At 47.5% G+C, this 27,791-nt stretch overlaps 1 protein-coding gene across 1 annotated transcript; it reads right to left on the bottom strand.

Moving 5' to 3' along the window:
- Nucleotides 1–26,149, bottom strand: LOC104545328 (voltage-dependent T-type calcium channel subunit alpha-1H-like; the record flags this gene model as incomplete). The annotated part of the gene is made up of 17 exons (XM_010190438.1): nucleotides 1–152; nucleotides 7,596–7,788; nucleotides 8,420–8,509; nucleotides 9,206–9,331; nucleotides 9,631–9,757; nucleotides 11,844–12,028; nucleotides 12,138–12,206; nucleotides 12,347–12,470; nucleotides 12,887–12,987; nucleotides 13,644–13,773; nucleotides 13,813–14,078; nucleotides 15,677–15,885; nucleotides 18,005–18,095; nucleotides 22,888–23,043; nucleotides 24,618–24,735; nucleotides 24,869–25,054; nucleotides 25,998–26,149. Coding segments are annotated over 17 exons (2,475 nt in total), but the record flags the coding sequence as incomplete, so codon positions are not given.
- Between the last annotated feature and the right edge of the window lie 1,642 nt (nucleotides 26,150–27,791).

The following is a 27,791-nucleotide window of genomic DNA, read 5'->3' on the forward strand; positions in this document are numbered from 1 at the left end:
CTTCGGCTGGTTGTAGTGCTCCATCGACATGGTGATGACGTTGACCCCGATGATGAAGGTGATGAAGAGGTCGAGGTAGTGGCTGGTGCAGAGGGTGTGAATGTACTTCCGCGCTGGGGAGTAGTCAGCGTAGTAAGGCCTGCGCTGGGCTTCTGCAGAAAGAAAGAGAAAGAAAGGCAGCGCCATGAACGCAGGCCCTGGGGCATGGTTGGCAGCCATCACAGTGCGGCCTGCAGCCACCACAATGTGGCCTGTGGGGTTGTGTCTTATGCACACCCAGATTCAGCACGTGGAAGAACTGATTCAAATGTAAAATGTAAACCTGATTCATGTAAAATGGTCAAATACTTCTGCCTAGAGCCTTCAAGAACAGAGGGGTTATCAGGCTAAGCCAAACCTCTTGTGCCTGCAGGAGGGGCCTCCACAACCAGGCCGGTTTTTCTCCCAGATGCTCTCTTGTCCTGACTGCTCGCTCTCTGCCTACAGGACAACCTTTTCACTTAATGGGACTCGTCACAAACCAGGAAGGGTGAGAAGCAGGATGGAAATGAGACCCAAAGCCAATAAAAAGCTTCAAACCCAGCAAAGATTCAACTCTGGTTCAGAGGAAGGGCTGAGGGCAGGCCTCACTGGTCTGGACCATGATGTGCCACCTCTCCTAGTCCCACTGATGTCAGGCGTGTTCCACATAGGTAAGAGAAGAACAAAACCTGAGCTCAGCTTAAAGGATTTTAAAGGACTTTAAAGGTCTAAAGCAAACAGAGCGATGCCTGTGGCATAGAAGGATGCACGCGTGAGGGTTGGCAGCACACAGGATGGCATCAACAGCAATGGAGTGGGGCGCTCAGCAGCTCTCTTGACATTTGGCTTGATATTTGTCAGCACAAGCTCCTCTGAAATACAAGAACAAGGGCATGGTTGCATCTAACAAACCATGCAGGCTATGAGCACATGAATTTTGTGTCTCTGCCTCTGGTCATGACTCCTCCTTTCTTGTTTTTGAAATGGGGAAATTTCTACACATGACCAAGTTCCCAGGGTTGTTTCTAAGTGTGTTTGGACACTGCCCTGCGACCGAGTCGTATTTACTGCATGTGCCTCTCCTAAATGAGGCTGTGACCACGAGATGGCTGTGGGCACTCGGATGGGGTCAAATTCTTTTCAGACTTCAGAAATGTAAATATTCAAAGAGAGTACTTAAGGCCAAAGTCAGCGTTATTCTAGATTTTGCAAGTGGAAGAGATGTGTTCGGTCGTACTAAGTCAGAGCAGGGTTGTTCTTAATAGAGAGGGATTTTTTTTTTCTGCAAATGTTTCAGCAAATTCAGCTTTAAATGCATGAGGAGATGGGAAAAAGGAGTTGCTTCACCTAAAAAATAAGGAGGGAAATAGGTTCAGAAGTACTCAGTGACCTCCTGAAACACATTTTCCACTCCTTTCATCTTGCTAATAACTTTCAGATGAACTCAGCTTTGAAATGTGGGTTTTTTGGGTTTTTTTTTGGTAGTACGACTGATGCCAGATTAGAGTCCAAAACCCTAAAACAAATTGGATAAAGGGAAACTGAATCTGCTGCTCTCTTTCAACTCCTATTTTTTCTGGTAGTTAAAAGTGGAGGCATTTGCAAAACATTTCCTTCTGACTGGGGTCACCTGGACTTATTTATTCTGCTAATGGGTGTGGAAAAACAAGATGAAAGCAAACACAATGGTTTTTTAACTACATTTTTCTGGTGCTTTCATGTGCCTTAGTCCTACCAGTCATCTTGGACTGGTATGGCTGTCTTTGCTACTGGGCTCAGCTAATCTTCCGGTGTATCTAAAAAATAATAATAAAACCATTATGGTGTAATATTTATTTAAGTCTGTACAATGTGCTTTCATGTGTATTCAGGATTGCAACATAATTTTCCCTTTTTTTTTTTGGAAACGTCTTCTTGGGAATGCAAAAAAAATCCGCTTGTTGGGAGGTCTGAGAATACCCCAAATGGTCAAACTTGATATTAAGGGATTATTTATTAATGGCTAATGGTTGATTAATGGATCTCAGGAGAACATTAGCAAGTGTTGGGCAGTGTGTGACTGCACTGGCCATAAGCATTTAAGGCAAACAGGCTGTAAGTGACTGCAACTGCTCTCTGATCTGCCCACATGCAGCTATTGATTAACTATTCAGCAAAAGATCAGGTGTTTATTATGTTTTATGAACCACTTATGTCACTCTAAAGCATAATCACAAGAAGACATTTCCCACTGTAAAGCTGCTGAACAGAAAACCTTCTCGGCTGCCTGTCAGCTCTCCCTTTACATGGGCTGGACATAGAAACAGTACGGAGGAACCACCCAGCCATAGAGGTGGGTCTTGTTTTATTGTGGCAAGGTGTCTCAGAGGTCTGTGGCTGTACATTTGGCCTGTGTCTGGTTAATGGATTGCTTAAAAAACCTGGGACAGGTTTAACTTGACCTGGGATAAGGGAGCTCTAGGAAGTGCCTCACTTGTTTAGGATGCGCTACATCTCTGCAGCCAGGTTAACAGATGAGAAAGAAACTTCTCCTGGGGACACACATACAAGGACAGTCTGGGGTAAAGTCGACAATGCTTTGAAACACATGCAACACCACCGGCATGCTCAGTGCAGGAACCCATGCAATGTCCATTAGAGGAGATACCGCTCATGCGAGGCTAACGGTAGTGAGCAGGGGGGCGCAGGAAGGCCAGGCCAGCATCTGCTCTTGGGTGCTGGTGTGGGTCAGGACAATCCCATGAAGGCAGAGGGGTTACAGCAGGATGAAAGCAGTGGGAGATCAGCCACGCAGCTTCACGGCAGCCCTGACCCACTCCGAGCAGAGGAAGGCTGCGTTTCGGTGCCCCAAGGTCCCCAGCTCTGCTGGGTCATTCCCAGTCCCTTTGGGAACAGGAGTTTTCACTTCAGCCAACTGCACAACAAGTGGTTCTGGCCTCCCCTCAGTTCAAATGCACTTTTTAAACTCTTAGTGAGAATACACTACATTATTCTCCCCAGTTTGGGTGTAGGTGTTCACCTACAGCTCCAGCCTGCTCAACCAGAGATGCTGGGTTGGCACGAGAACCTGTATGGGGAGAAGAGTGGACCATGGGGAGGTGGGCACAGCAAACGAAGGAGATCCAATGCCCCATTAATTAGAGTGGGGAAATCGTAACCTGTGCCTGATTTCTCCATGGAAAGAACTCCAATCAGCCAAACAGGAGACTTACATCAAGCACAGACCAGTAGCCCTTCAGCTGCAGCTGGTGGTTCAAACTGGTGGAAACGCAGAAGGAAAAGGAGAAACCATCAAACGTGCAAAAAGAAAAGCACAGTCCTTTCTCGCCCCCACTTCTCAATGCTGGCTAATGGTTGAGTCTCACCTCTCTGCAGAGTATTTAAACTTCTTTGCTTGGGATTCTGCTGACATGAAAATTAATGAAGCGCCGTCTCCTAGCTTAAAAGCATTTAGGTTGGCATTGCAATTGCTAGCTACAGCTCCTCCATTATTCTTCTCAGCATGAACCATTAGAAAGCCCTAATGGGTTTATATGCATGCTTGGCACAGAGTAGCTCTATACCTGCAGCCGCCTGGAAAAATAAGCAAGATGGTTTGATAATTCCCTGGTTGGAAATATGAAACACTCAGATACGCAGTGCCCAACATTTTAGTTACAGCTCAAATGTTTCTGCTGGATACAGAGATGGCTGTGGCATTGAGAGGATGGGCTAATTTAAATACCACTGTGTGCTGCCCACGATTGCTCGCCCCTAGAGAGAAAGGCTTACAGTCTCTGAAACGCTTCTCTGCTGGGTCTTACAACAAAACCGGCCTCTTCCTTCTGCAATGCCCAGACACTCAAGTTCTGTGTTGGGGAATCATGGAATAACAGAATCATAGAATAATTTGGTTGGAAAAGACCTTTAAAATCATCGAGTCCAAAATGCCTCAGAGAAACACGGCTGCAGCCACGCTCCTCTCGTTCAGAGCAGAAATCAGGAAACAGCATCTCCTTTTCCGAGTTCTCAGGTTTTGGGGCCTTCCCAGGGACCAGTGACTTGGTGACACTACCAAAAGGCACTCTCTGCTCCCCAGCCAGGGCCTCCTGGGGCTGTATCAGGCATTGCCTGCGCTGCATTCGGCACACGGTGTCACCCAGACCCTGCCCGCAGCCTTCAAAGCCTGTGTTTGACCTGACATCACGCCGGCGACCGCAGGTTCACAGCAGATACAGCCAGGATGGATTTGGCCCCGTACCCTGAACGCAGGGGAGATCAAACCAATCCATGTGGTTTTAATCAAAAAACTTTAATCTAGGGAGGCTGGTTTCAGTCTGTGTCTTCCGAAAACCTCATTAAAAGGTTAGGAGCTGCAGGATTATTAAATTACACTACACTTATTTAAGCAGTAGATACAGTGGATGGAGGCAGCAACTGCATCAGAAAAATACTCTCGTTTATCTTGAATTTTTACCTTCACGTGAAAAAATGCAGTGGTGATTTCCCATCCCACCTGCATGGGGTCTGGTGAAGGAGCTGTGTCCTGCTGCAGGGCTGTGTCCTCCATGGAGCAATCCCTCTGCCAGGCTCCCAGCGCCCAAATCCTGGCCCCAGCCTGCAGAGCTTGGGATTCTTACCCAGGGCCTGCTCGGATGGGACCATCCAGGCACTGGTGAGCTGAGGTTTAACCCATTTCCAGCGCTCAATGTACGTTTCTGTGTGTGCAGGTACCTACAGATGCCTGAAGACACAGGGATGCCACACACAGAGGACATTACAGACAGGAGACGGGACACAAAGACAAGGTGCCAGGCAGACAGGGCGAGTCCAGATGGGTGGGTGTTGCTCAGATGGTACCTCTGTTAGCTCTGCTGGCTTTCACTCTTGTTAACAGCCCTAATTCTTCCTTCTCTTACGGTGTCCTTCAGGCCAAATGCTAGAAATGGCAACTGAAGTATAAGCAGGGCTCTTTGCTGGGCTCCTTGCTCCTCCACAGAACCACTGGTCTCGTGTGCCCATCCTGCCCAGTGGGGACCGGTCTCCCACCCGCTCCTCTGTACGGGTGACACACGCAGCGCTGGGGCACATGGAAAGCTGGCCAGCCCCCCGTCATCACGCAGCACCCCATGCCTGGATGTACACACAGACACTCCCCCATAGAGACTCTGCCCCGCACGGCACCAACCACATCTCGCATCTTTCTGAGTCTGCCACGGTTTTTTTCACCAAATCCATCAACTCTTAAATGACCCAGGAGGTGAAAACTCCCATTTAAATTTAAAAAAAAATCCATTCAAATGCAAATAGCAATCTTCCAAAATGGGTATCAGGTATTTCGTTTCACCTTGTTAACAACTCAAATTTGGATGCCAAGCTGTCCATGCTGCACAGAGGCAGGTAGGAGACCTCCGAGCCAGATGATCTGAGGTAACCTCCTGGAAGCCCAGCACATGGCCAAACGTTTAGCCTCTCAGATGCTATACTGGACTTGATCTCTTTCCAGAGAGCTGTCCTCCTCCCTGTGTTCTCCCAGTGAAATGTTACAACCCACGTCTGTGCAATGCCTGGGTCCAAAAGATCTCCTTGGCTCTGTCCTTCGAGATAGCTGGATAAAGAGGGGCAATGTGACAGTGTCCATCACTTTGACAGGGACTGGCTTATTTTGGTGTCTGAGCAGTGAGCCACAGATGGGCTTCTAATAAGATTTACTTACTAATCAGGAACAGCAACTGGCTGTGGTTAAGCTATCCCTCCTCACCTGTGTCCCAGTCTGTTTTCTCGAGGCATGCTTAATGTTCTTTGTAAATAAGCTTTTTTTTAATATATAAACTTTGAGTTTATCTGAATGTCTACCCCAGCACATTGGGGTAGAAATGCTGCAAAAGCAGGAGGACCCTTGAGAGCCTGAAACGGATTTCTCTTCTTGTGCTGGAAATGCCGCCTTCAGGATTTCCACTCCTAATCCTAGCTGGAACCTCGGACTCAGAAACCAAAAATGGGAAAAGAGGAATGAAATTGCATCTGAACTCCTCTAAGTCTCTGTAGAGACTGAACTTCTGTTTGCAGCTGGCGAGTTCGATCTCGATTTCATTTTAACCCAGCTGCTTAACTCACAAGTAGCTAAAATGAAATGGGCTTGGTGGCCTTCACTGTGGTATCGGGTCAGTTTGTCATTAAGGCCCTGTGGAGACCACGGCACAGACATTTCATGCCGAGGTCTCCATGGCTCTAATAAAGAGGAGCAGGAGAGGAGCTGTGCGGGATACAGCTCCCTGCCTTCTGACTCAGGCATGGACTGGTGGAGGAAAATGCCTGGGGTTTCTACCTGCAAAGCCTCTGACTGTTATGTCCTTAGAGCCAGGCAAAAGACTAATTGATCTAACTGTGGTTTGCTCAGCTGAAAATGGACACCTATGACTTGGGAGGTAACTGGCCATTTGTCACAGTGAGATATTAACTCCTTACAGGAGATTGCACGGCGCTAGGCAAAGAGCCACAGGACTGCTGCGGCAAGCAGGGCCAGAAGCGCTCAAGCCTTATCCCTGACTGAGCTCCTCTTTCATCACAGTGGCCAAGCTACATTCCCTCACTTAAAAAAATGCTTGCCAGCATCTAATGCAGGCTGTCTCTGTTCTCTGGCACTGGCCGGGAAGTCAGCGTGGCATTTTACCAGGGAATACTATGCCATAGGCAGCTTGGCTCTGGTGGAGCCTGCCAAGGAGCAGTGGAGGTGAGAATTAATTCATGAGAACCCCTGGGAAGGTTTGGGTCAGGAAAGGAGCACAAGCTCAGGTGTTTTTCTGGTCTGGTTTGATGGTCTCTACTAGATCTGCTAAGAAGCAGATCTTGGCTAATGTTGCACCCTAATGGCCCTGCATCTGGCCAGTATTTCCACGTAGGCTGTTTGCAAGGACAAACCGAGTCCCAGCACATCGCTCAGCAGTGAAGCGCTCCCCCAGCCTCTCTCGTAATGCATCTCTTGTAATGGACATCTCCCAGAGAAGAATTTTCTGGGCAGCCCCACCTTGGGGCTCCATTCCTCTCCCCGGGGCTGTCGGTTTGTTCATGCCGTCATGCAGCATGTTGGTGGCATGCGGGGCCATGCGCTAGGACTCTAAAAAGCATCGCAATTATTTTGTCTAAGAAAAGAATTAAGAAATCAAACCACCACCACCACCACCACCACCATCAGATGCAAGCGGCACGTTAAGCCACGGGGCCACCCTCGGGACTGACCTTCACACACGCAGTAAGCATTGCGGCTGTTTACTCACTGCACCCCTCGGTCACGCTGCAAACCCAGTGCTTGGGCCACCTCTGCCTTGCAGAGCGTGACAGAGGACTCTGCTCGGAGGAGGATTTTCTCCCCAGCCAAGTAAACAGGTAATGCTTTACATCAGGCTTGTAGAGGACAATTCCAGGGTGCTGGCGACCCAAGACTTAAGGTACCGCCAAACGAAGCAAAACAGCCTCTTGAATCCCATGGAAACAAAACCAAAGGAAAACGAAAGTCTTGCTTTGGGAGCAGGCAGGGCTCAGAAAGATTTTGGTTTGTAATGCAGTCTACCGACCAGACAGGTATATCTCCTTACTCCTGCGCTTTTTCTCCAAGCGTCTCAGCCGCTTCTCCTCCCGACGCCGGGCCTCCTCCGCCTCCTGGTGCTGCCGGCACTTGTGGAAGTTCTCCACCACCACTCCCACAAACATGTTGAGCACGAAGAAGCTGACGATGAGCAGGAAGGAGATGAAGTAGAGAAGCATCCAAGGGTTATGGTTCTGGATGGGCTGGGGAGGTGGAGAATTAAAAAACAAGAGAGAAGAGAAGCAGCGTAGACAAGATGTGTATAAGTCGGGATAGTGGGCACTCTGTAGCAACAACACAGCACAGTACACTGTTGTGGGAAGGAGGAGAGTTAAAGATAGGCTCCAGCTTATTTTTATTGAGATGTGGGCTCATGGTTAATGTCTCTCAGTTGTTGTGAGCTCTTCAGAAGCAAGGGAAACAAAGTACAAAGTGCTGCTGTAGCTACGATGGGGCACTACTCATCTATGACTCTTGACTTTCCTTTGCAAATACCACATAACAAGCAAACTTTAAAATGCCTCTTTCACAGTGTTCCTGACTGTTTCCCATCTTGTGTGAGTTTGCTCTTATCCATCATGCCTTCCCTGAAGCTGCAGTGCAATGGCACACGTGGGCTCCCTCAAGCACCCTCCTCAATTATTTCTAATTAAAAGCCCCATCAGTGCTTGTTTCTGTGCTCAGTGGAGAATGGAAAACCTTGGCAGCCCAATGGGCAGTCAGGACCTCAAGAAGGTCTATAGCTCTGCTCCTTCCTGGGACTTCAAATACACCAGTGTCACCCAGGCATGGGACTTCTGAGGGCAACACATGTGGACTCTGCAGTGCATTTACCTGTTGGTCAATACCCACGGCATCCAAGCCATCGTACATGATGTTCACCCAGCCATCTTTGGAGGAGAGGACAAACAAGGACATGAGGGCCTATAGGAAAACAAACAAACAAAGTCTTGCATTTTAGTCCTCGGAAAAGAAACTAACAACAGACATTGCTCAACAAAACCAATCCACAGCTCGTAACACATCACCTGGCCTGGAGTTGGTGGAGAAATGCAACACATTGTGGCTTGCTTTTACCTATTCCCATATCTGGCTTAAAAGCCAGCAAATTATGGTCATCAGTGCTCCTTTTCCTCAAATATAGGCTGACTTTTGCATCAGGCTTTCTGGACACTGAAGCATGATTAAAAATCAATATGTCAGGTCTGCCCAATGTCATGGGGGTTTAAAAAGCAATGACATATCCCAGCGCCTACTGTGGGCTGTCCTGCTTTTCAGCAAGCATTAAACACTTATTATTATCATTTGTAAACATAGCAGCGAGATGTCAAAAGACTAAAAGTGGCAGTTGAGGTCCATACGTGAGGGACTGCATGGAAAACAGTGGCTTTAAGACTCTCCTATAAACAAGGCATTGTATAACCCTAAGAAGTCTGGCTGCAAGAGATCCAGAGGTGACCTGATCCATTTGTATTGTTAGGGTTGCTTCTGCTAGATGAATATCTACCTTGTTCTTTGAAACTTCTTATGATAAAGGCTCCACATCCTCCTCAAAGAATACATTTTAAGTGCTCATCCATTAAAAACCGGTACAGAAAATCCCTGCGATGAGGCCTTTACCTGTCCCAAGTTGTCAAAATTGTACTTCCGCCGAACCCATCTGTAGTGCGCGTTGGTGCAGTCAGTCTTCGTAGTGATGTTTTTCACATCAGGACCATCACAGTAGTAGAACTTGCCTTTAAAAAGCTGTATTTGAGAAGCAACAAAAAAAAGAGGAAAGCCAAAAAAGCAGCAGCTTTGAAGAGTCTGTCCCCTGATTTACCTTTCTTTCCTCTCCTAGATTTATTTGCAAAATTCAAATTCCTTCCCTTCCAGCAGATGCCAAACCCACCCTGGAGCATCTCTTCTAGGGCCTGGCTCTTCTTGCCTAACACCTAACCAAAATCTTCCTTTGGAGAGATTTAAGGTCATTACTTCTACCTTAAGCACAGGTAGTAAGAGTAAAAGCTGCTCTTTTGCATCAATCACAGAGAGAAATACTTTACCTGGACCCCTAAAATCCCAAAGATAATGAAGAAAGCACAGCAGATGAGAACAATGTTCCCAATAGGCCTCAAGGAGGAGATCAAGGTTTCTACCACCAGCTTCAGACCAGGGGCTCTGCTGATGACTCTGGAAAAAATGGCAAAACAGGAAAGCTTGTAATTTTTATGCGTGCAGTGTCATCATATGGTTGCTCTTCCTCCTCTGCTTGGGCTGCAGTGAAGCTAACACAACCCTTCTCCACCTTGCAGGCAGCATTCAGAGATGATTTGTAGCTTATTTGGACAAAACATTCACAGTCCCATTAGAAGGAATTAAAAAAGCATAAGACATCCCATCAGCAGAGCACTGGGCGATTGCTCAGTAGTAACAGTGAGGAGGGAGCGTGCTTCCTAACACACTGTGTGTAAACAGCTTCACAGTGGTACTACAGAGTCCTCTTTCTTGTCCCCTCTCTACAGGCATAAGCACTCACCTGCCCCACTGGCCTGGGCCCCACGACAACTTTTCAAATGAAGCAATTTCAATTTGTTCCTTAATGAGTTCCTGAACTGCCTCTTAGCTCACAGGACCCTGTGATCAACAGCTCCACAGCCAAAGGGTCATCCCATTAAAGAGCAGCTTGCTGCGAGGCCGTGAGAGGCCAGGCATGCCCTGAGCACGGCCTGAAGTAGTTTTTTTGGGTATTTTGGAGAACAAGTGTTTTCTGAGGCCGTGAGAGGCCAGGCATGCTCTGAGCACGGCCTGAAGTAGTTTTTTGGGTATTTTGGAGAACAAGTGTTTTCCTTTCCTATGTGGGTGCCTGGAGAATGGCTCTCCCATGGACGTGAGAAAAATGTGTTTGCACACAACTAGCCCAAGCAAGCTTTTGTGGGAAGGTGGGTGCTGAAGTTTTTTAGGAGGTGCCTGAAGAAGGGAGAGGGTCTGAGTCCTTGCTGGTAGCTTGAGCTTGCACAGCTAAAGATGCTTTCATGCCTGCCAAACACAGAGGAAAAAGGAGAGCTGTGTGTTGCAGGAATGGAGCATTTCACTAGGGTCTTGTCTGGCAGCAAATAACATGGCAGCCTGAACTGCACCTACAAAGTGTTAGGAGTGGTCTCTGGAGTAATCCTAGAGAAGGCCGTGGCAAGTAAAGCCATTGTGAGAGGGGATGAATTCCTCTCTATTAATAGGATCTGCCCTAGTTATTCTGCAAGGCCAACTCTCTTTTTTTTCTCTTTGTGCTTATGCTCTGATTTCTGTTCCTACTTATGTGTGTTAGGTGCCCTGAGGCACTGCCAGGCCAAGGCTTCTCCAGGGTGACCCAGAGCAGCTCCTGGTGAGGAGCTTGGGGACCCCGATGCCACCAGCAGAACACAGCACGGGAACAAGAGAGGAGACAGAAACCCTCACAAGCCACTTGTCATTAAGGAAATACAGAGCAGCAGACAAATAGCTGTTGTTCCTGTGGTCACGGGCCTAAACAAGATTGCCTCTTCCTATAACTCTCACAAGCAAGCTGCTTTTCATCAGAAAGCCTACAGGTCTCAGGAGGTGTCTATCTTATTTACCCTGAAATCTCCTGCAAAAAGGCTTGTGTTTCTTGCCAAGCAGGATGGGAACAGAACAGGAGCCGTGAGCTGATAAAAATCCCCCCAAGCATTAACACTCTTTGTTGCTGTATAATCATAAACACAATACAAATTCTCTTTATTGCTTTTCTCAAATACTGAAAGCGTCTCCTCTTCCTCGCTGAGAGCTAAATCGTTTTGCAGTAACGTTAGATATGCAGGCACGGGAGAGCAGGTATAGATGCTGGAGCTTATCAAATTATCGTCAGCACCTGTTCAACTGCAAATTTTCTCCCAGCCAACTCGACCTCTTTGCTTGGGAATGGCTGTGAGCTTGCGTGGTTGAACAAGGAGCCAGACTGATTTGTAAAACAGTGATAAAAATGCAGCGTGGAGGAGGCGTTCACTGCACTAACTGCCTCAGTACGATAACACCTCTCACTCTTAACTCCATCCGCTCTTTTCCATGCTGGAGAAGATGAATGATAACTAATTTCAGTGTTTTCAAACAGTTCCACTAGATAAGAGCTCCCCAAAGATGACTTTACCCACCCTGTGTTTCAGCTTTTTGTGTTATTAAGCAAGACCTTGATGGATCATGTGCATTTTTTCCAACGTGATCTATCAACACAATGAAAACTCAGCCACCCTAGGGCTGAACGTACCGGAGGGGTCTCAAGGTCCGCAGAAGTCTCAAAACACGAAGGACACCCAGGATCTTGGCTCCGCCAGCCGATGCCATGGAGACAATAATGTCGATAATAGATACGAAGACCAGGATACCATCCAGGACGTTCCAGCTGCTCTGCAGGTAGGTGTTCTCCCCAGAGAAAAAGCCAAGAGCTACCACCTGCAGCCAGGAGAAGACAGACATTTAAATCTTCACCCAGATCATAGCTATGTCATGTTCTGGTCTGTGCCAGGCCTCACTAGGGGCCACAGGATGAAGGTGTAATTACCTTAACCATCATTTCAGCCACAAAGATGGCAGTGAAGATGTAATTAGAAACACTTAGGAATATCCTTTCCTGTAAAACACAGAAGAACAAAAAGAGGCAAGTTATTTAAAGACATTAGGAAACAAACATCTTTCCTCTTGTAGGGTCTTGCCCTGACAAGACTGAGATCTGGATGCTGCATTAAGGAAGAAAATGACTCGGGTACTCACCGTGCTGTGTGGGTCTATGTCCGGCCGCTCCAGCGCTATAGTGATGCAGTTGAGAAATATGAAGACCAGCACCACATGATCAAACATTTTGTGAGCAATGACCTTCTGGCACATCACTCGGAACCTGCAGAAAAGGTGGGGAGAAAAAACATCCTTAGATATTTGGGTCAGCAAGAGACTCCCACCTGAACAGCCCATCCTGGAGAGCCTTCAGCAGCTGTGTCACCAGCATCAGCCCAGGTGCTGAGTGAGTCTCTCCACAAGCTTCAGCCCTTATTATCAGTAAAGGCAGTAAAAAAGATGTAAAAACAGCTATTATTAATGCTGGTTAAACCACTCTTCTCTCCTAGACAGGCACGGAGTGAACCATGCAACAATTCTGTCCACATGTAACAGGAAAAGTTACCTAAAAATCAGGAATTGGGTTTCTAAAACTCCCAGTGCTTCTGCATCAGAGAGGGATTTTTCTCAAGGGAAGGTTAGGTAGAAACGTAGCGTGCCATTACCACAAAAACCTGGCATTTCATTGGGATTTCTTACCGATTCTGTGGGGAAAACAAGTAGAGGGACCAGTCTTCATGACTCTTGCACCACTGTGGTTTGTAGGGCTCCAGGAATTTCCGGATCCGGTAGCAGTAACTCTGGACGGAAAAGAAGAAACACCTTTTCTTCCTCTTTTATTTTCCTGCCTCTGCAACTCTCACAGTCCTTTTGTGGCATTTCATAGCGCCCGTAGGCGGTCACGGATTTTGGGACAGAGCTGTGCCAGGCACTGCCACATTTGTCCAACAAAACAGGGAGGAAAGGGGTGGAAGAAAGGGGCTGCCATACAGCAAGATATGAACATGACACAGCAATACTTATAGGTAGGTATTATTTTGAGATCCAAAGTTGTATCAAAACCAAAAGGCCTCAAACAACCAAAAAGTTAAGTGGAAAACTCCTTCTAGGCTTTCAAGCCTTCAAGATGCCAAACAGCTCTTGTGAGCAAAGATGTTAGCTAGCTGTTGTTCCACAGCCCATTTCTGGGGACATCCTGGGCCACTGAGACCACCTCAACCAGTCCAAAAACAAGGCAAATGCATGCACATCCCCCTGCAGTTCTATGTAAGAGACCACTGCAATGTAACAGCCCAACCCACTACCTAAAAAACCTTTTAGGAAGTAGAGGCCCATCCCTCAGATCTGGATTCATGCTGTCCATGCGTTTAGGCAGTAACACATTTTCAAGCTGGATTTTTAATCAGCCTTCTTGGAGTGGAAAAGCCATGAGCACCCAATTTCCCCCTCAACTCACATCCTCCATGTCATCGTCGTAGTCCGCGGCGTCTTCCTTGTGGCCGTCGACACGCAGGAAGAACTCGCTGGGGACGTGAACCATCTTGCCATTGCAGTCCTGGTACTCGGCTGGCAGAACGGCCACGGGGCTGATACTGAGCGAGTGGCGCATGGTGGGCAACTGGAGCAGCTCGGGCAAGTCCAGGGAGCTGCGATAGTCCAGGGACTCTGCCCGGCGGTGCAACGAGGGCCTACTGACCGTGCTGGATTTGGCGTCATCAGAGTCATCGTCCGTGCTGCCTTTCCCCTCCCCGGAGAGCAAGGATTCTCTTTCCCCTGACTGGTTCTTCTTCTTCAGGCTCGGAGCTCTGCCCAGGCTATTCCAGCTTGAGCGTCGGCTTCCCCAGTTGCTGCTGGTGCCCCAGTTGGCGCAAGGGGAACTGCGGAGGCTGGACTGAGAGAGGAGAAAGACATTTGTGGGGTTGTTTGCAGGAGGAAGCCAAAGGATGTGGCATTTTGCCCAGATTGGAAGAGCCTCCTTGTTGCAAGTCAGGTCTTCCCCTTGCAGCTTTCCTCACTGCTCTGATTTCCTCATGCCAATGCCTTGAGATGGGAGCCAAGCACCCAGCTAAGCCCACACTGGGGTACTCCTTGAGCTACACCCGTAGCACACACTCTCTGTGCTGCGTGACCTCCTGGCAACATTAACTGTGCCCAAAATCACTATCACTGACGTGGCATTTTTCTTTCCTCATGTTGAAGTGGTTTCAGCCCACAGCTTCCCTGGCTTCCAAAGGGGCTCTGGCACCTGAGTCACCCAAGTGGCTGTTGGAAATTGTGCCCTCTTTTGCATCGCTTTCTCTTCAATTTGCTGCATGAGGAGATGAAATGAGTGTTTCTCTTACAGCAAATCTCTGGCACTGCTCGGTGTGTCAGTGCACTTTGGCTGGCAGGTAGGTGTCAGGATGAGAGCACTTAAGGTCAAAGCAGAAAAGCTAGAAGGAAAACTCTCCTTTTCCCTCCATGGCTTCCTCCCAGCACAAAACAAGGCAAACTGCCTTCCTCCTCCGTTTCAGTGTTGGCCAGCTCTCCGCTGACTGCTTCATCTTCCTTTGGCTGCTGGCACTGACGTGCTCTCAGAGAAAGGATTCAAACCACGAGCAATCCTCTCCAGCCACTCACAAGCCCATGAAACCCCGAGGCAAACAACAGTCATCTCTATTTTCTTTTCAAAAACATTACCTTGACTAAGCAGCTTACCAAAGGGGATAGTGGCTCTGTCTCTGTGTGAAGCGCCTTCACGGTCCACTGCCTTGATTTGAACATGATATTGCAGTTACAGAGCAGAGGAATGGGATAGATAAACAGCAGCAGAAATCCACTTTGTCTATTAACTCTGCTCCCTCTGCTTTCACAGAGCTGCCCTCCCGCTCCCAGTTGCCAAAGCAATCAGCTCCAGCCAGATCTCTGCTCTGTGAGCTGTGCCTGGTGGCAATTGCTCAGCTCATCCCTCGTTTCCTTTGTTTCCCCTCCAACAGGGCTGCTGTGTTGGTAAGGACGAATGCTTCATTCCCTTTGGAAGGTGGATTCAAGATGCAACCCTGAAACACTGTGGGGGGAAACAGGAACACTTGACAGCTCTCCAGGACACCACAAAGTGGCCAGCATGGTTGGCAAAAGATGTCTGTTCCTCCTCAGAGGGGTTTGAGGGAATAACTGCATGGACTTAAGACTTGTCTCAGGTTGTGGCCCTCCAGTGAGGTGGCCTGGCATGGAAAATACTGAGTCCCTGTACATCCCTGTCTCCCCATGTCATATACTCACTGTCCTTGACTGTTAGGTTGTCACTGTCCTGCCCCAGCATAGCACACCCATTCCTTTCTCCCTCTTGAGTTTGCTCTCCTCCTGATTTTCCACAACATTACCAGTCTATCATACTCCTTTTTATTTTCCAGCAACACGTGTCACACACACACACACACACACACACATATATATAATCTGTGCCACTTGCAGGCACTGGAGGGACAGTTGTCAGCAACAGGAACCTACCAAGGACTTCTGATCGTAGCTCAAGGGGTCTAGTGAAGCGTTACTCCCTCTCCTGGAGTCCACAAAAGTGTGCACTGAGTCCATGTGCGGGGAACACTTTGGCGTGGGCATTGGCGTGGCAGCCGTGCGCATGATGATAGGAGGTGGCATGCTTCCCCTGCCCTCCAGGTGTCCGTTTGGGGTGACAGCAAGGGAGTACATCTTCATCTCTGGAAAGAAAGGGAGAGAAAACTTGAGGTGAGTGCTCAGCTGCAGAAATCACTTTTCAAAAGGGACATCGCTCCTTGGGTCTCCTAGGAACTCTGCCAGAAGGAGATGAAATGCTGTGGGCAGTGAGATCTACTCCACAGTGCTGAAAGACGTAAGGCAAATGTCACCACCTTTTAAGAGGCTTTCAGCCCTGCCTGGACTTGGAACTCACTGCTCTCCAAAGGAAGCTTCTTTTGCTCGCAGTTCCTTGGGATTTAGAGAGCGGAGTTACAGCTTTGGTGGACTGGGAGAGAGTTTTCAGGGAAAGGACATTGAGGAGTTGCTAAATTCACCCCAGGAAGTGAATCTCCTTGTCATACAGTCCTGCACAGAGGTTTTTATGCAGTTGTGATGCACTCTAAGTTCCTTTGTGGGGAAGGCACTACGCAAACTTCAGTCATTGTCTTTATAATCTCTTCAGTGGACACGAAATGGAAGCTGCTTTTACACCTCCACAAGAGTAAACCTCCTGTAACCAAGAAATCTAATGGCACATCTCTGTGGGAATTGCAGGAAGCACCTATTTCAGCTGTATGGCAAATTTAGACTGCAAAATCACACTGAAGATGAAGCAGACACAACACCTCCAGCCCTACGGAGTGCAGTAACACTCAAAACCAGAGCCTAATTTCAAACAAAACTAAAGTTGAACTAGCACCTGGTTTATTTGGCTTAGTGGCTTCTGGTTTAATAACCACAGAAGCAGTCTTAAGGACGGAGAAAGATGGGAGCATCTGCAACCAGCAGGGAAGAAGTACAAGTCTGCAGTGGGAAATCCAAGCGAGTGCATTACCCTTGCCATTTTTCTTCCCCTGGCTGCTTTAGTAATGCGGTGTGCTCCTATTGTATCATCTGTTTAGCTGCTGGCTTGTGCACAAATACCTGATCTGCACCGCAGAAGTCCACGGGAACGCTGCCATTCACTTGGAGGGCTGGAAGATCCAGCTCAAAATTTGCTAATCTGCAATACAGGTTCCTCTTGCCAGCGTGTGTCTGTTTACAGACCGAAGGCATTGTAATAGAATTGTTAATGTCCTTATGCTGTTTAGTCACAGGTTGGCACCTATGAGGCTCATGGAGACACGTAATTACTCATGGCCTTGGACTGATGGCAAGTTCAGCCCTGGTTTACTCCTGTCTTACCTGGGAAGAGCTGGCAATATTTCTTTCCCGTAGAAATCTCTTATAATTTGAAGCTGCTCAGCAAATAGTTGGTGTAAAGGAAATTTAAGCTGGCCAACCCTTTGCAATGGACGTTCATTTGAATGCTTTGGTGTTTGCTGCTTCATCTGCAGACTGAGCAGCTCCATCACCTTGCAGTGATCCAGCTCTGTCTCAGCTTCCCCAACAAATTATTTCTGCTCTGTCCCCAGCTGAATTCCATCTGCTCACCACAATCAATATCATTTCCTTAGCTGAAACGAATCCTGGTTTAGAAGCACTTAAAGTAATCCCAACAAGAGCCTGAGCCGAGAACCAAAGTACAGAGGAACAAACCGGCTCCTGTTTACCATCCTGCTATTCACTCTGCTAAAATATGTGAACCTTTCCTGGCCCCCCATCTGGTTTCAAACCCTGCAGAGCAAAGGCTGTCACCTACTATTCCATGTTTATAGTACACTGGTACAACGTGGCCTTCCCTCAAATCAGTCGCCAGGCCCTCCTGTAACACAAATGAACAGCAACCTTTCCATCCATCAAACCTCACCTAAATGCATTTGTGTGAGAAACCCAAACGAACAGATGAGAACATGATTGATTTGAAAAGCTGCTGAGAAGTGGTGTGAGAATATCGCTGTCAGCAAGCCATTCTGTGGTAACGGTATAGGAGAAATGGTGAGACATGGCTAAATATTCTAGTATCGTTTAAACTAGGAAAACATCTGTTTAAAGGGAATATCAGTGCTCATTTAGCTCTCCCAACACTTTCTGCTTACCTGCTCTGTTAACACAGCAACCAGATTAGCTGCCAAACAAAATGGATTTTTCCACTTTCCCCCATAAGTTTCTATGCAAAGCCACAGTCTGCTGTAGCTGTAGCTCTCAGATTCTCAGGAAAATATAGAGACCAAATCCTACCTGTTGCCCGGAGGTCTTTTAGCTTCTCAAAATCATCATCGAAGTTGGCAGATGTCTTGTCCTCATCTGTGTCTGACCTATTGGCATCACCCTGCAGAGAGGAGAAGGACAATTAACAGACCTGATTCATTTAAACTTCAGCCCAAAGACCATCTGGATTACTCAGCAGCTCTGAGATACCTCAGGTCCCCATGGTTAGTTGAAGCGTGACCCAAGAATTAGGAGGGCAGGAGGCCAAATTCCCTCTGTCACTGCTCTGGGGAACGACCCTGGCTAAGTCCCTCTTCCTTGTTTTGATTAATTTTTGTCCGTGGACAGAAAGGATGATGTTGTGGTTGTGACCACTGTTCCTGCAATGTCATTCCCTTTCCTACACCGCCCAGCCTCACTGAACAACACGTCCCAGGGGGGAACATGAAAGCACAGCTGTAACCAGAGCCCTAAGAGAAATGGGCATTGGGGGGTCCCATATTTGCCCTCTCCATGAAAAGCTGAAAGCACTTTGGTTTTTACGTCAAAAGAAGTCGAAGGGTTTTTCTTCTTTATTTGACAGCACTGTAAATTTGACTGAGATCTGAAAACCTGGCCCTGATTCGCTTTCTTCACGCTTGCTGGTAATGGAGATTGTATTGGGAAATCTCTTGGCAACGTTGGAGCGGAGGCAGAAGGGGATGAAGGCAGCTTGTCTGGCAGCACAGCATCATCTCAGGACAGAGGACAGCCAACAACCCTCAGATTGTCTTTCCTCCTGCAAGTCCAGGTAGTTTTCCTTTCATTTCCCTGTCTCTGCTACCAAAAATGATCAGCCTAAATAATACATAAGCCTGGGCCGGCAGAGCTATTGACACGTTCTCCTCTGCTGGGGAAAACTGCAGAGAGGAGAGATTCCAGCAGGCTTTAGCTTGACTCTGGCTTGAGCCACCACGACTGCAGAAAAGCTGCACAAATGGGTAGCAAATGGTTGGATTAAAGCAGCCGATCCCAGGAAAAGGAGCACAGTTCCTTAACTGATACCTGAACAAATCCCCACTGTTTCTAGAGACATGGTGCTGAAGTGGCAGTGAACTTAATGTCAGCTGTGATGTACTGTGCAGCCAAACAGAGGGGATGACTGAAAGGCTTAAGCTCCCTTATCCATCTTCTCTGTTTTGGAGCAGAAGCAGTAGCCCAGGGTAGATGAAAGATCTGTACAGTTTTGGAAGGTTTGTCTGCTTTTCCAGAGCAGCTCTGAGGGAGATTTCCAAATGACATGGGAACAATGTAAGCACAAATAGGCAATTACGGTCCTGTTTGAAGTCTGGTTGCTTGTTCTCCTATGCACAAATGTACTAAAAATGGGTTTGTGGCCATTTAAGCCTATTCTCTTCTAGGGATACTCCTGCCAAACTTGCTCCACAAGGTGGATCAGGACCTGAGATCAAACTGAGACTGTGTATTGTAAATCCCAGTATAATTTTTAGCGTCCTCGCTGAAATGCTGCTGATGGTTCAGAGCTCAGAGCAGCTCTGATGTGCACCCTTTTAGCTGCTCCCAGGAGTCACTCTCCATGTAAGTGAAAGAAACACCTGAGCAAAGGGAGAAGTGGTGCATCTCTGTGTCTGCTGTAACTGCTAAGAGCATCACCCTGTAACATGGGCAAAGTCAAAGAGGTCAAAACAAGAATTTCTGCCATATTCCCAACATACACCAGAACCAGCGATGGCAAAAGAAAAGAAAACCCAGCTCCGCTGATGCTTCTTCCTAGGAGCTGTTCAAGGAAGACTGTAAACATCTCTGGTTTACAACCAGAGCCAAGGTATGCATTTGTAAATGCACGACTTGAATCGAGCCCTTGTAGCTGAAATACAGCCCTGAGAAGGGTTTTCTGTAGCACAGCAAATACCTCGCTACGAGACAGCTGACAAGCCCGCAGGCTTAATGTCAGGATTTAGAATAAATGGAAGTGGAGAGCAAAATGTGCCCTGCAAATGTCATACCTGTGGTTGCTGGCCTTTTCTGAGGCAGCGCTGAGTGAATAATACAAGCTTTGAAAACTGCTCCTTACACACATTTAAATCATGGTCTGTAACAGCTCTGAAAGGAGCCATTAAGCCATTTGGCCAGGTCTGTAACTGTGCACTCAGAGAGTATTGCATGAGGCTGCCCATTTCGGGCTTCACGTTAGCAGGGCATTCAACCTCCAAAAGGGCAGGTAAGGAATGAGAACTGTACCATACAAAGGTACCTGCAATCTGCAAAGTGGAGAAAACCTTCTCCTGCCCTAAAGCAATCAAGAACAAAGGGTGCAAACTGCTGGACAAGGGCTCTCTGTGCCGAAATGCAAGATTGCTTCAGCAATTTCCAGTCATCTGGGTCCCACATGGTTATTGTCTGGTTGGCTTTCCCTGGCATGTCCTCTTTTTTCCACCCAGATTTGCTGGTTGGTGGACTCTGAGGATATCTGACACATATCATTATTATTATTATTATCATCATCATCATCATCATCATTATTATGATTGTTAAACAGTGTCAGCATGAGCTCTGGTCATCCAGACATGGAGCACGGGCTTGTTCTTGGACCTTCTTGCTCTTCTTGGTCAGCTGTGCTGGATCTTCACGGGCTGACAAGACACCAGGATGTCAACAAACCCAGTGCAGAGCTGTTCATTTAGAAAGCCATGAGCTGGACCACTTGGGTCTTCTTTGCCCTCTGCATCCATGAAACAGCCCTGAGCGATGCAGACAAGAGTTGTCTTTTTCCAAACAGGGGCTTGGCTCCTGTTGTTTCAATTAGTTTTCCTCAGCTATTGCTGAGAGGAAGCTGGGAGAGATGTTTTAATAATGAATCTATGCGTACATCCTCGAAAAACAGGAATGTGGCTGTGCTGGCTTGAGAGAAGGGGATTTTTGGTCCATGAATATTTCAATTATACTCCATGGTCAGCAAAGGTTTGTTTGAGTGTGATCTAAACACGGCAAATGAGAACATAATACCATTTCTGGGGGGAAAAAAATTAAAAAATCCTATAAAAATAATTTATTTCTTCTCTTGGGAGCTAAGGCGGTGAAAAGCGAAGCCATTTGCTCAGTTTCCTTCCGAGTCTGGGTGTCTCTGAAGCCAATCCAGCACTAAGCAAACTTTCCCTTCCCCATGGTTGCAGAAATAAAAAAGCAATAATTAAAAAATCCCGAAGTGCCACACAAGCCCTTTCAATGCCGCTGTTCTTAGCTTTAAATGGGACTGGATGATTTTTGGCAAGACTCAAAATCCTTTCCATTTGCACTAGCGCTTTGAAAAAGGTAATTTTTTCTGGGTAATACATATGTGCACATATATCATTATATTTACAACTGAAACAGATCCTCCTCACTTTAAGATCTCCCCCAAATGGACTTGCTGTGATCTGGAAGGAAGATGGAGAAGAGCAGGATAGGGCAGGGGGTGGCTGGTTTCACTCTCTTGGGATGCTGAAAGTAGATATGGGGTGGACTTGCTGGTGGGGACGAAAAAGCCAACGGCATCTTGGCTTGTATTAAAAACAGTGTGACCAGCAGGGCCAGGGAGGTGATCATCCCCCTGTACTTGGCACTGGTGAGGCCGCACCTCGAGTGCTGTGTTCAGTTCTGGGCCCCTCACTGTAAGAAGGATGTTGAGATTCTGGAGCGTGTTCAGAGAAGAGCCACAAGGATGGGGAGGGCTCTGGAGAACAAGCCTGATGAGGAGCGGCTGAGGGAACTGGGCTTGTTTAGCCTGGAGAAGAGAAGGCTGAGGGGAGACCTCAGCACCACCTACAACTGCCTCAAGGGAGCTTGTGGAGAGGTGGGTGCTGGGCTCTTCTCCCAGGTGATGGGGGATAGAACAAGGGGAAACGGCACCAAGCTGTGCCAAGGGAGGTTCAGGTTAGAGATAAGGAGGAAGTTCTTTCCTGAGAGGGTCGTCAGAAGCTGGCACAGGCTGCCCAGGGAGGTGGTGGAGTCACCATTCCTGGATGTGTTTAAAGAGCGGGTAGACGAGGTACTTAGGGATATGGTTTAGGGGGTAGACAGGAACGGTTGGACGTGATGATCTCAGAGGGCTTTTCCAACCGAGCGATTCTGTGATTCTGTGACCCCCACTCACCCCAGTACTGTACCACTCACACCAGTATGGCCTGCTGCTCAGGTTCATGTGGCACACACAGGACTGCCTGCACAGCTGCCAAGGCTCCTGTGTAGTTCAGATCAGGACATGGCATAACACTTTTGACTGAAAAAATAAAACCATTTCTTTGATCCTTTCCATGTGAGATGAGATGAGATGCCTGCAGTTTATCATCAATTCCCTGCTCATTGACCTGATGCAGACATTATTTTCAGGTGTAAGTAAAAACCTCTTTAGTATTTACATACCCTACATCATCCTAAGTCTCTCAGAATTGAATGTTTGTAACCTTGCAACACAGCTTTTGAACAGCAGTGCTGCTCACCTCAAATAACACGTATGGGACAGAGTCACAAGGAAAGGCCTGGTTTGAGAGCCAGTTCACACCCTACCTGGTTTAGCATTGGTAAATACATTGAAGGCATGAAGCCCACCATAAAGAAACAGAAAATACAGGACATATGGGAGATTAGGTGAGTTAAAGCCATTCTAAATTATTTCCTCTAGGTCACACAATGGACTCTGTGGGACATCAACCAAAACGTTGGTCTCTCAAGCCCCATGCCAAGTTCAGTGGGCCTTATTTGCAAAGACATATTCACAAGAGCTGCACATGTCCAACCCAGCTCATTTACACCTCTTAAATTTAAATTTAGGGCTGCTTGCATAGCTGGATGTTTGCACTGATGTGGACCCATCCCTACACTCTTGCCTACGCATGCTTCTCAGTTTTCTCTCTCCCTCTGTCCAAATCTCTTACCTCTGCCTGGAAGCCTTCGACCAGAATGGCAACGAGCAGGTTGAAGAGCACATAATTGCCGAAAGTCATCAGGGCCACGAAGTAGAGAGCTGCCCATGAGGATGTAGATGCCATCCCGTTGTACAGGACCACGTTCCAGTCCTCTTGAGTGAGGATCTGCAGAAAGGCAAAGGGGAAGACTCTCTAATTACTCCACTTCTATGCACAGCATTCAAATACTGACTCATCCATTTCTCCCTCTCCTTTGGACCTTTTCTGAGCATAATCATTAGCAGGTCTGATGACACAGCAAAACATTCCTTTATTTAGGTCTTTGCACTGAGAGCTCTCTCCTGGCCAAACCTCTCATCTCTGCAGGAAGATCCAGCCCATATTGATGAGTTCAGCTCCTAGATATGGGAACACGAAGGATGTGCCATTATTTGGTGGTGGTATTGCCTCCTTTGATAGCCATAACAGACCTGAGGCCAGAGCTGTTGTCTCCTTTCCTGCTGCTCTTTATAAGGCATCTGGAGCTGAAGGAAAGGGTAGGGACATGATATTCAATGAGGTAAATGACATGGGGTGGCTCAAGAAACCCAGAGAAGTAAAGTGGTTTCCGTTAGGTAAAAGCATTGACAAGCTGGGCAAAAAAAAATAAAAATACATTTTTGTAAAGCCTTGCTCCAAGAGATCTTCCTCAGGGATTCCCACTCTCCCGGAGCTCAAAAATCCTGAGGCCTAAGAAGAACAGATGACGCATTCATACACCACATTAATTCATGGTGACAATGAAAACGGCCTGTGACCCTCCTGAGAACAAGGTGGCTTTGGGGACAGGAATGCAGTCAGCTGCACTGCGTCGTGCCAGTCATTAACCTTCACGGGACGTGGGGCTGAGCCCCTGTGCTCTGTGCCAGCTCTATTTGCCCATGGGACTGTCAGAACCAATGCAGAAACCTGTATTTATGTTGGAAAAGGGAAAAATAGGAACCTATGAGACTAATGCTGATTTCTCCTTGCTCCTCTGTAAGAAGGAAAACTTTGCATGAAGTTATATTCTTCCCAAGGAAGACTCTGGACTGGTTTCTACCTTGAATGTGGTGAACACCTTTACTCTGCATTTAGAAACTCAGCTTCATATTTGTTTACACTGTCCTCTACTTGGGCTCTAAGGATTGAACTGTTAAGGAGAAAAGACTGATCTTTAAATTTAGAATGTCCTAGAAATAGCAGCTTATTGCTCCACTGTGGAATATGAGGGTGATTTCAAGCACACAACAGACTGTCTGCAGACAGACACAACTTTTTATCCAAAGACTTTTCCAGCAACTCCAGCCCTGATTTGCAACAGTATTTCTCGCTCCCAGTTAAATGAAATTATTTGCAAGGTGAATTTTTGGGGCAGTGAAGGCAAGGAAGGAGACAGAGATCTACAAAATAGGAGCAGAATACACAGCAGACTGTGGGTCTTGATCTTACCAACTATATGAAAGGAAAATAAGGGTGGATTTCCAGGCCTTCTTAGACTTTCCTTTCACTGACAATGGATATGCTCTGCAGACTGCTTCTCTATCAGGGCTTTTAGAGACCAGCGCACCCAGAAACACGATCATTTTGCCCTAATAACTCTACAGTGCCATTTCAGCCCAAATTTGACAACTGCTGGAACAGGGTTTTGGTTTTTTAATAAGTGAAATAACTTGTCTGGGTGGTTTACATTAAAACTTCCCAGAGGATCCAGATCTTACCTGAAACACGGTCACGATGGCCCAAAGTAAGGAGTCAAAATTCTTTCTGTCTGGAACTGTGTCTCCTGTATCAGTTTTCAGGCTGAACTTGCACCCAAAAAGATGCATACCGAGAATGCTAGAGTGGGGGAAAAGGGAGAAACACGTTATTGGGTGAAATACGGCTGCAGGGAGGACTGCAGTGATGTTTTGGATGCTTATTCCCCCTCCCAGCGAACGATTAATCGAAGCAGAGCAGCAGCCTCTGGTACCTGAAGATAAAGATGAAGAGCATGAGCAACATGCAGAAGGTGGCCACGTTGTCCATGGTCTTCATCAGGACCACGAGCTGGCGACGCAGGGCGGGCATGAAACGCACCAGTTTCAGCACCCGGAGCAGCCGAAAAGTTCGTAGCACGGAGAGGCCTCCGTCAGACTGACCGATGATCTCCCAGACACTGCAGGAACAGCAGAAGAACGACGGTAAGCAGCAGTACTGCACTGTGAAAGCCCTGAGCAGGCTGGTTTCATACAGGATATCACATTGTTTATGTCCTAAAGGGGTGGTTTATTTGCCTGCTGCTTTCTTGCCTCTGAAAAACACCTTCACCTCCCAGCTGTGCAGACACACATCTCATGCACAACCCATACCCTTTACAGCTGGTTTCTTAGTTCTCTAATGCCCTTGCTTTCTGCGGCTCTTCACAACACAGTGTGTCTCCTGCTAGTCTGCATCGCTACAGTCAGTCACAAGCCTAGCCAGAAAACGTGGATCACAGTTTAGTACCAATAATATCCAGAGGGATTTATGTTTGCTAGGGTGGCTTGTTGTGATCAGCCCAGACTGGTCTTTGCTGTGGGCCTCTATTGCTCCTCACTTCTCTGAATCAAACCTGAAGCCACGAGCGCTATCCTGCGTTATATCTTCTCTGTCTGTCCTGACTTCTGTGCCCCAAATTACTTCTCACACACGTGAGACATCCTCAGTTTAGGCTGAAGCTGTGTTCCCCCAGGAGCAGCAGGATGGTGCCCTCTCTTACCCTTCTGCTTGCCTTATTTTAGCCCGAGTTGTGTCAGTCCAGGAGAGCGAGGGCGCATTGCTGGGATACGGATGTTCCCAGTACTCCTTTCCCAGGACCAGCCACCCTGCACTTCAATGGAAAATTGACCACAGTGCCAGATGTGCGGCGTAAATAGACTTTGTTCTCCATCTGCCAGGTCCATTTACTTTGGACAGCCCTTCTAATGACAGGAATCTAAAAGGCTGGAATAATTATAGCACATCATGGCCAGCGAGTCCTGGATTAGCACGTGCCACGTCATTCCTGTTCCCCATCCCACTCCCCAAATGGTCTGAGCCCTCGGCAGAAAAGCCACAGGGCAGAAAGAAGCGGCACTGACCTGATGACAACTATGATCCCATCAAAGATGTTGTACGGGTTCTTGATGTAGCCGAAGAGGCCAAAGGCAAGGAGTTTCAGGAGCATCTCCAGGGCGAACATGCTTGTGAAGACGATGTTGCTGATCTCCAAGGCGTTGGTCAGCTCATCTGGCTATGGGGCAAAGAAGCAACAAGGTCAAAGAGACGCACAGAGGAAATGGCTAAAGGCTGGGACGTTCCTCCCGCTCTGGGATTCGATGCACAAACCCTGTATCTTCCCCTGTTTCTTCTAAAGAGCCATGGAGGCAGAGAAGTGTCTGAGGGGAACAGCAGAGGAGCCTCACGGGCAGCCCCTGTGAGTCTTACTAAAACCACTGAATCCCAGCCCAGTTTCTGGAGCAGTTGCAGAACAACCCTGCCCAGTATGAGGGCCCAGCAAACCAAAGCTATGCAAAGGAGAGGGCTTGTTTGCTGTTGCAAGACACAGTTACCCAGGTGGATGTGGCTAGCATGGCTTGTAGGGCTTCTGTTTGCACATGCATCAGTCAGACTGGTTTTATTGCACTAACCCCAGCAGAGCTGTATGGATTCTGCTATATCCCAAGCAGGAGCACTGTCAATACAACATAGCCCTGCTCACATACAAACAAAGCGCTTGCAGAGATCTGTTAAGAGAATTGGGAATCAAATACCAGTGGAAGTCAGTAGGATCAACAGTTTTATCATCCTTGAGATATTTCTATCCCGTTGGAAATTGTCCAAAAAAATCCCAAGATTATTTTTCCTCCTGAAGTCCTTGTTAGAAACCTACAGTGGGTTCTGTCGAAATGACAGCAATATGGTCCTGAATGTCAGAAATCCCTCCAGGATCAGCGTGGCTTTCTCTGTGCGTACAAGACCTGCGTGCCCCTTAAATCCCAGAACTGATTTTTCCATTGCCCTCTTCCGTCCCCAGCGCCAAATGACCTGGGTTACAACCTTGCTTTTCAGACACAGCCTTAGATGTTCCTTTCCTGGAAAGCACAGAGATGTCTGCCCAGTGCCCAGGCTCCCAAATGGGACATAGTAGGGACAGATGCCAAAGGTAGGATGGGGTTCACTCACCGGAGCTGCTCCCTCAAACAGCACCAGGCTCTGCAATGCGCATTTCTAATGTTCAAAGCCTGCTCTTTTACAAAAGAAAATGAGCCTTTTCATTTCCTCAGTGTAATAATATTGTCTAGAAAAAGGTGTTGTTTTCATATCTGACTCATCTCCTGACTGATAGCAGCTTCCTTTATTCCCCATCCATCACTATGTGAAAAGTTGACAGTTTCTTGAGGATGCTGTTGCATTATTTGAGGCTCTGAAGGGGGGTGACCATTTAACACTGTGGCACCGCCACGTTTTACTCCACGCTCTGCAAACGCAACCTTTGGCAATTGAAGGAGGGGGTGAAAGAGTTAACTCGAATGCAGGCAGAGCCCACACATCCCCTATGATAGGCAGCGACAGCCTGTGGGCTGCTAATGAACCATCATTCATAGGCTAAATCACTTTATGCAACAGACTGTCTTTTGCTCAACCATTTACCCAGGAGAAAGAGCACTAAGAGCCTCAGTCCTTGTGATTATAATCCATATACACTGATTGCTAAGGGACACTGGGGAAAGAGCGGTGCCATTTTCAGTCCTTTTGTCTCTAGCAAGGGGTGGCCACCATGGCTGCAGAGTGCACCTGGGTGGTGATTCCCTCCCAAATACCCATCAGTGCTCACCTGCGCTATTCCCTTTCCCAATCATAAAATCACTGAATGTGAGGAGTTGGAAGGGACC

The sequence above is a fragment of the Mesitornis unicolor genome, unplaced genomic scaffold, assembly GCF_000695765.1.
Source record: "Mesitornis unicolor isolate BGI_N332 unplaced genomic scaffold, ASM69576v1 scaffold12048, whole genome shotgun sequence".
Classification (NCBI taxonomy): Eukaryota; Metazoa; Chordata; class Aves; order Mesitornithiformes; family Mesitornithidae; genus Mesitornis; species Mesitornis unicolor.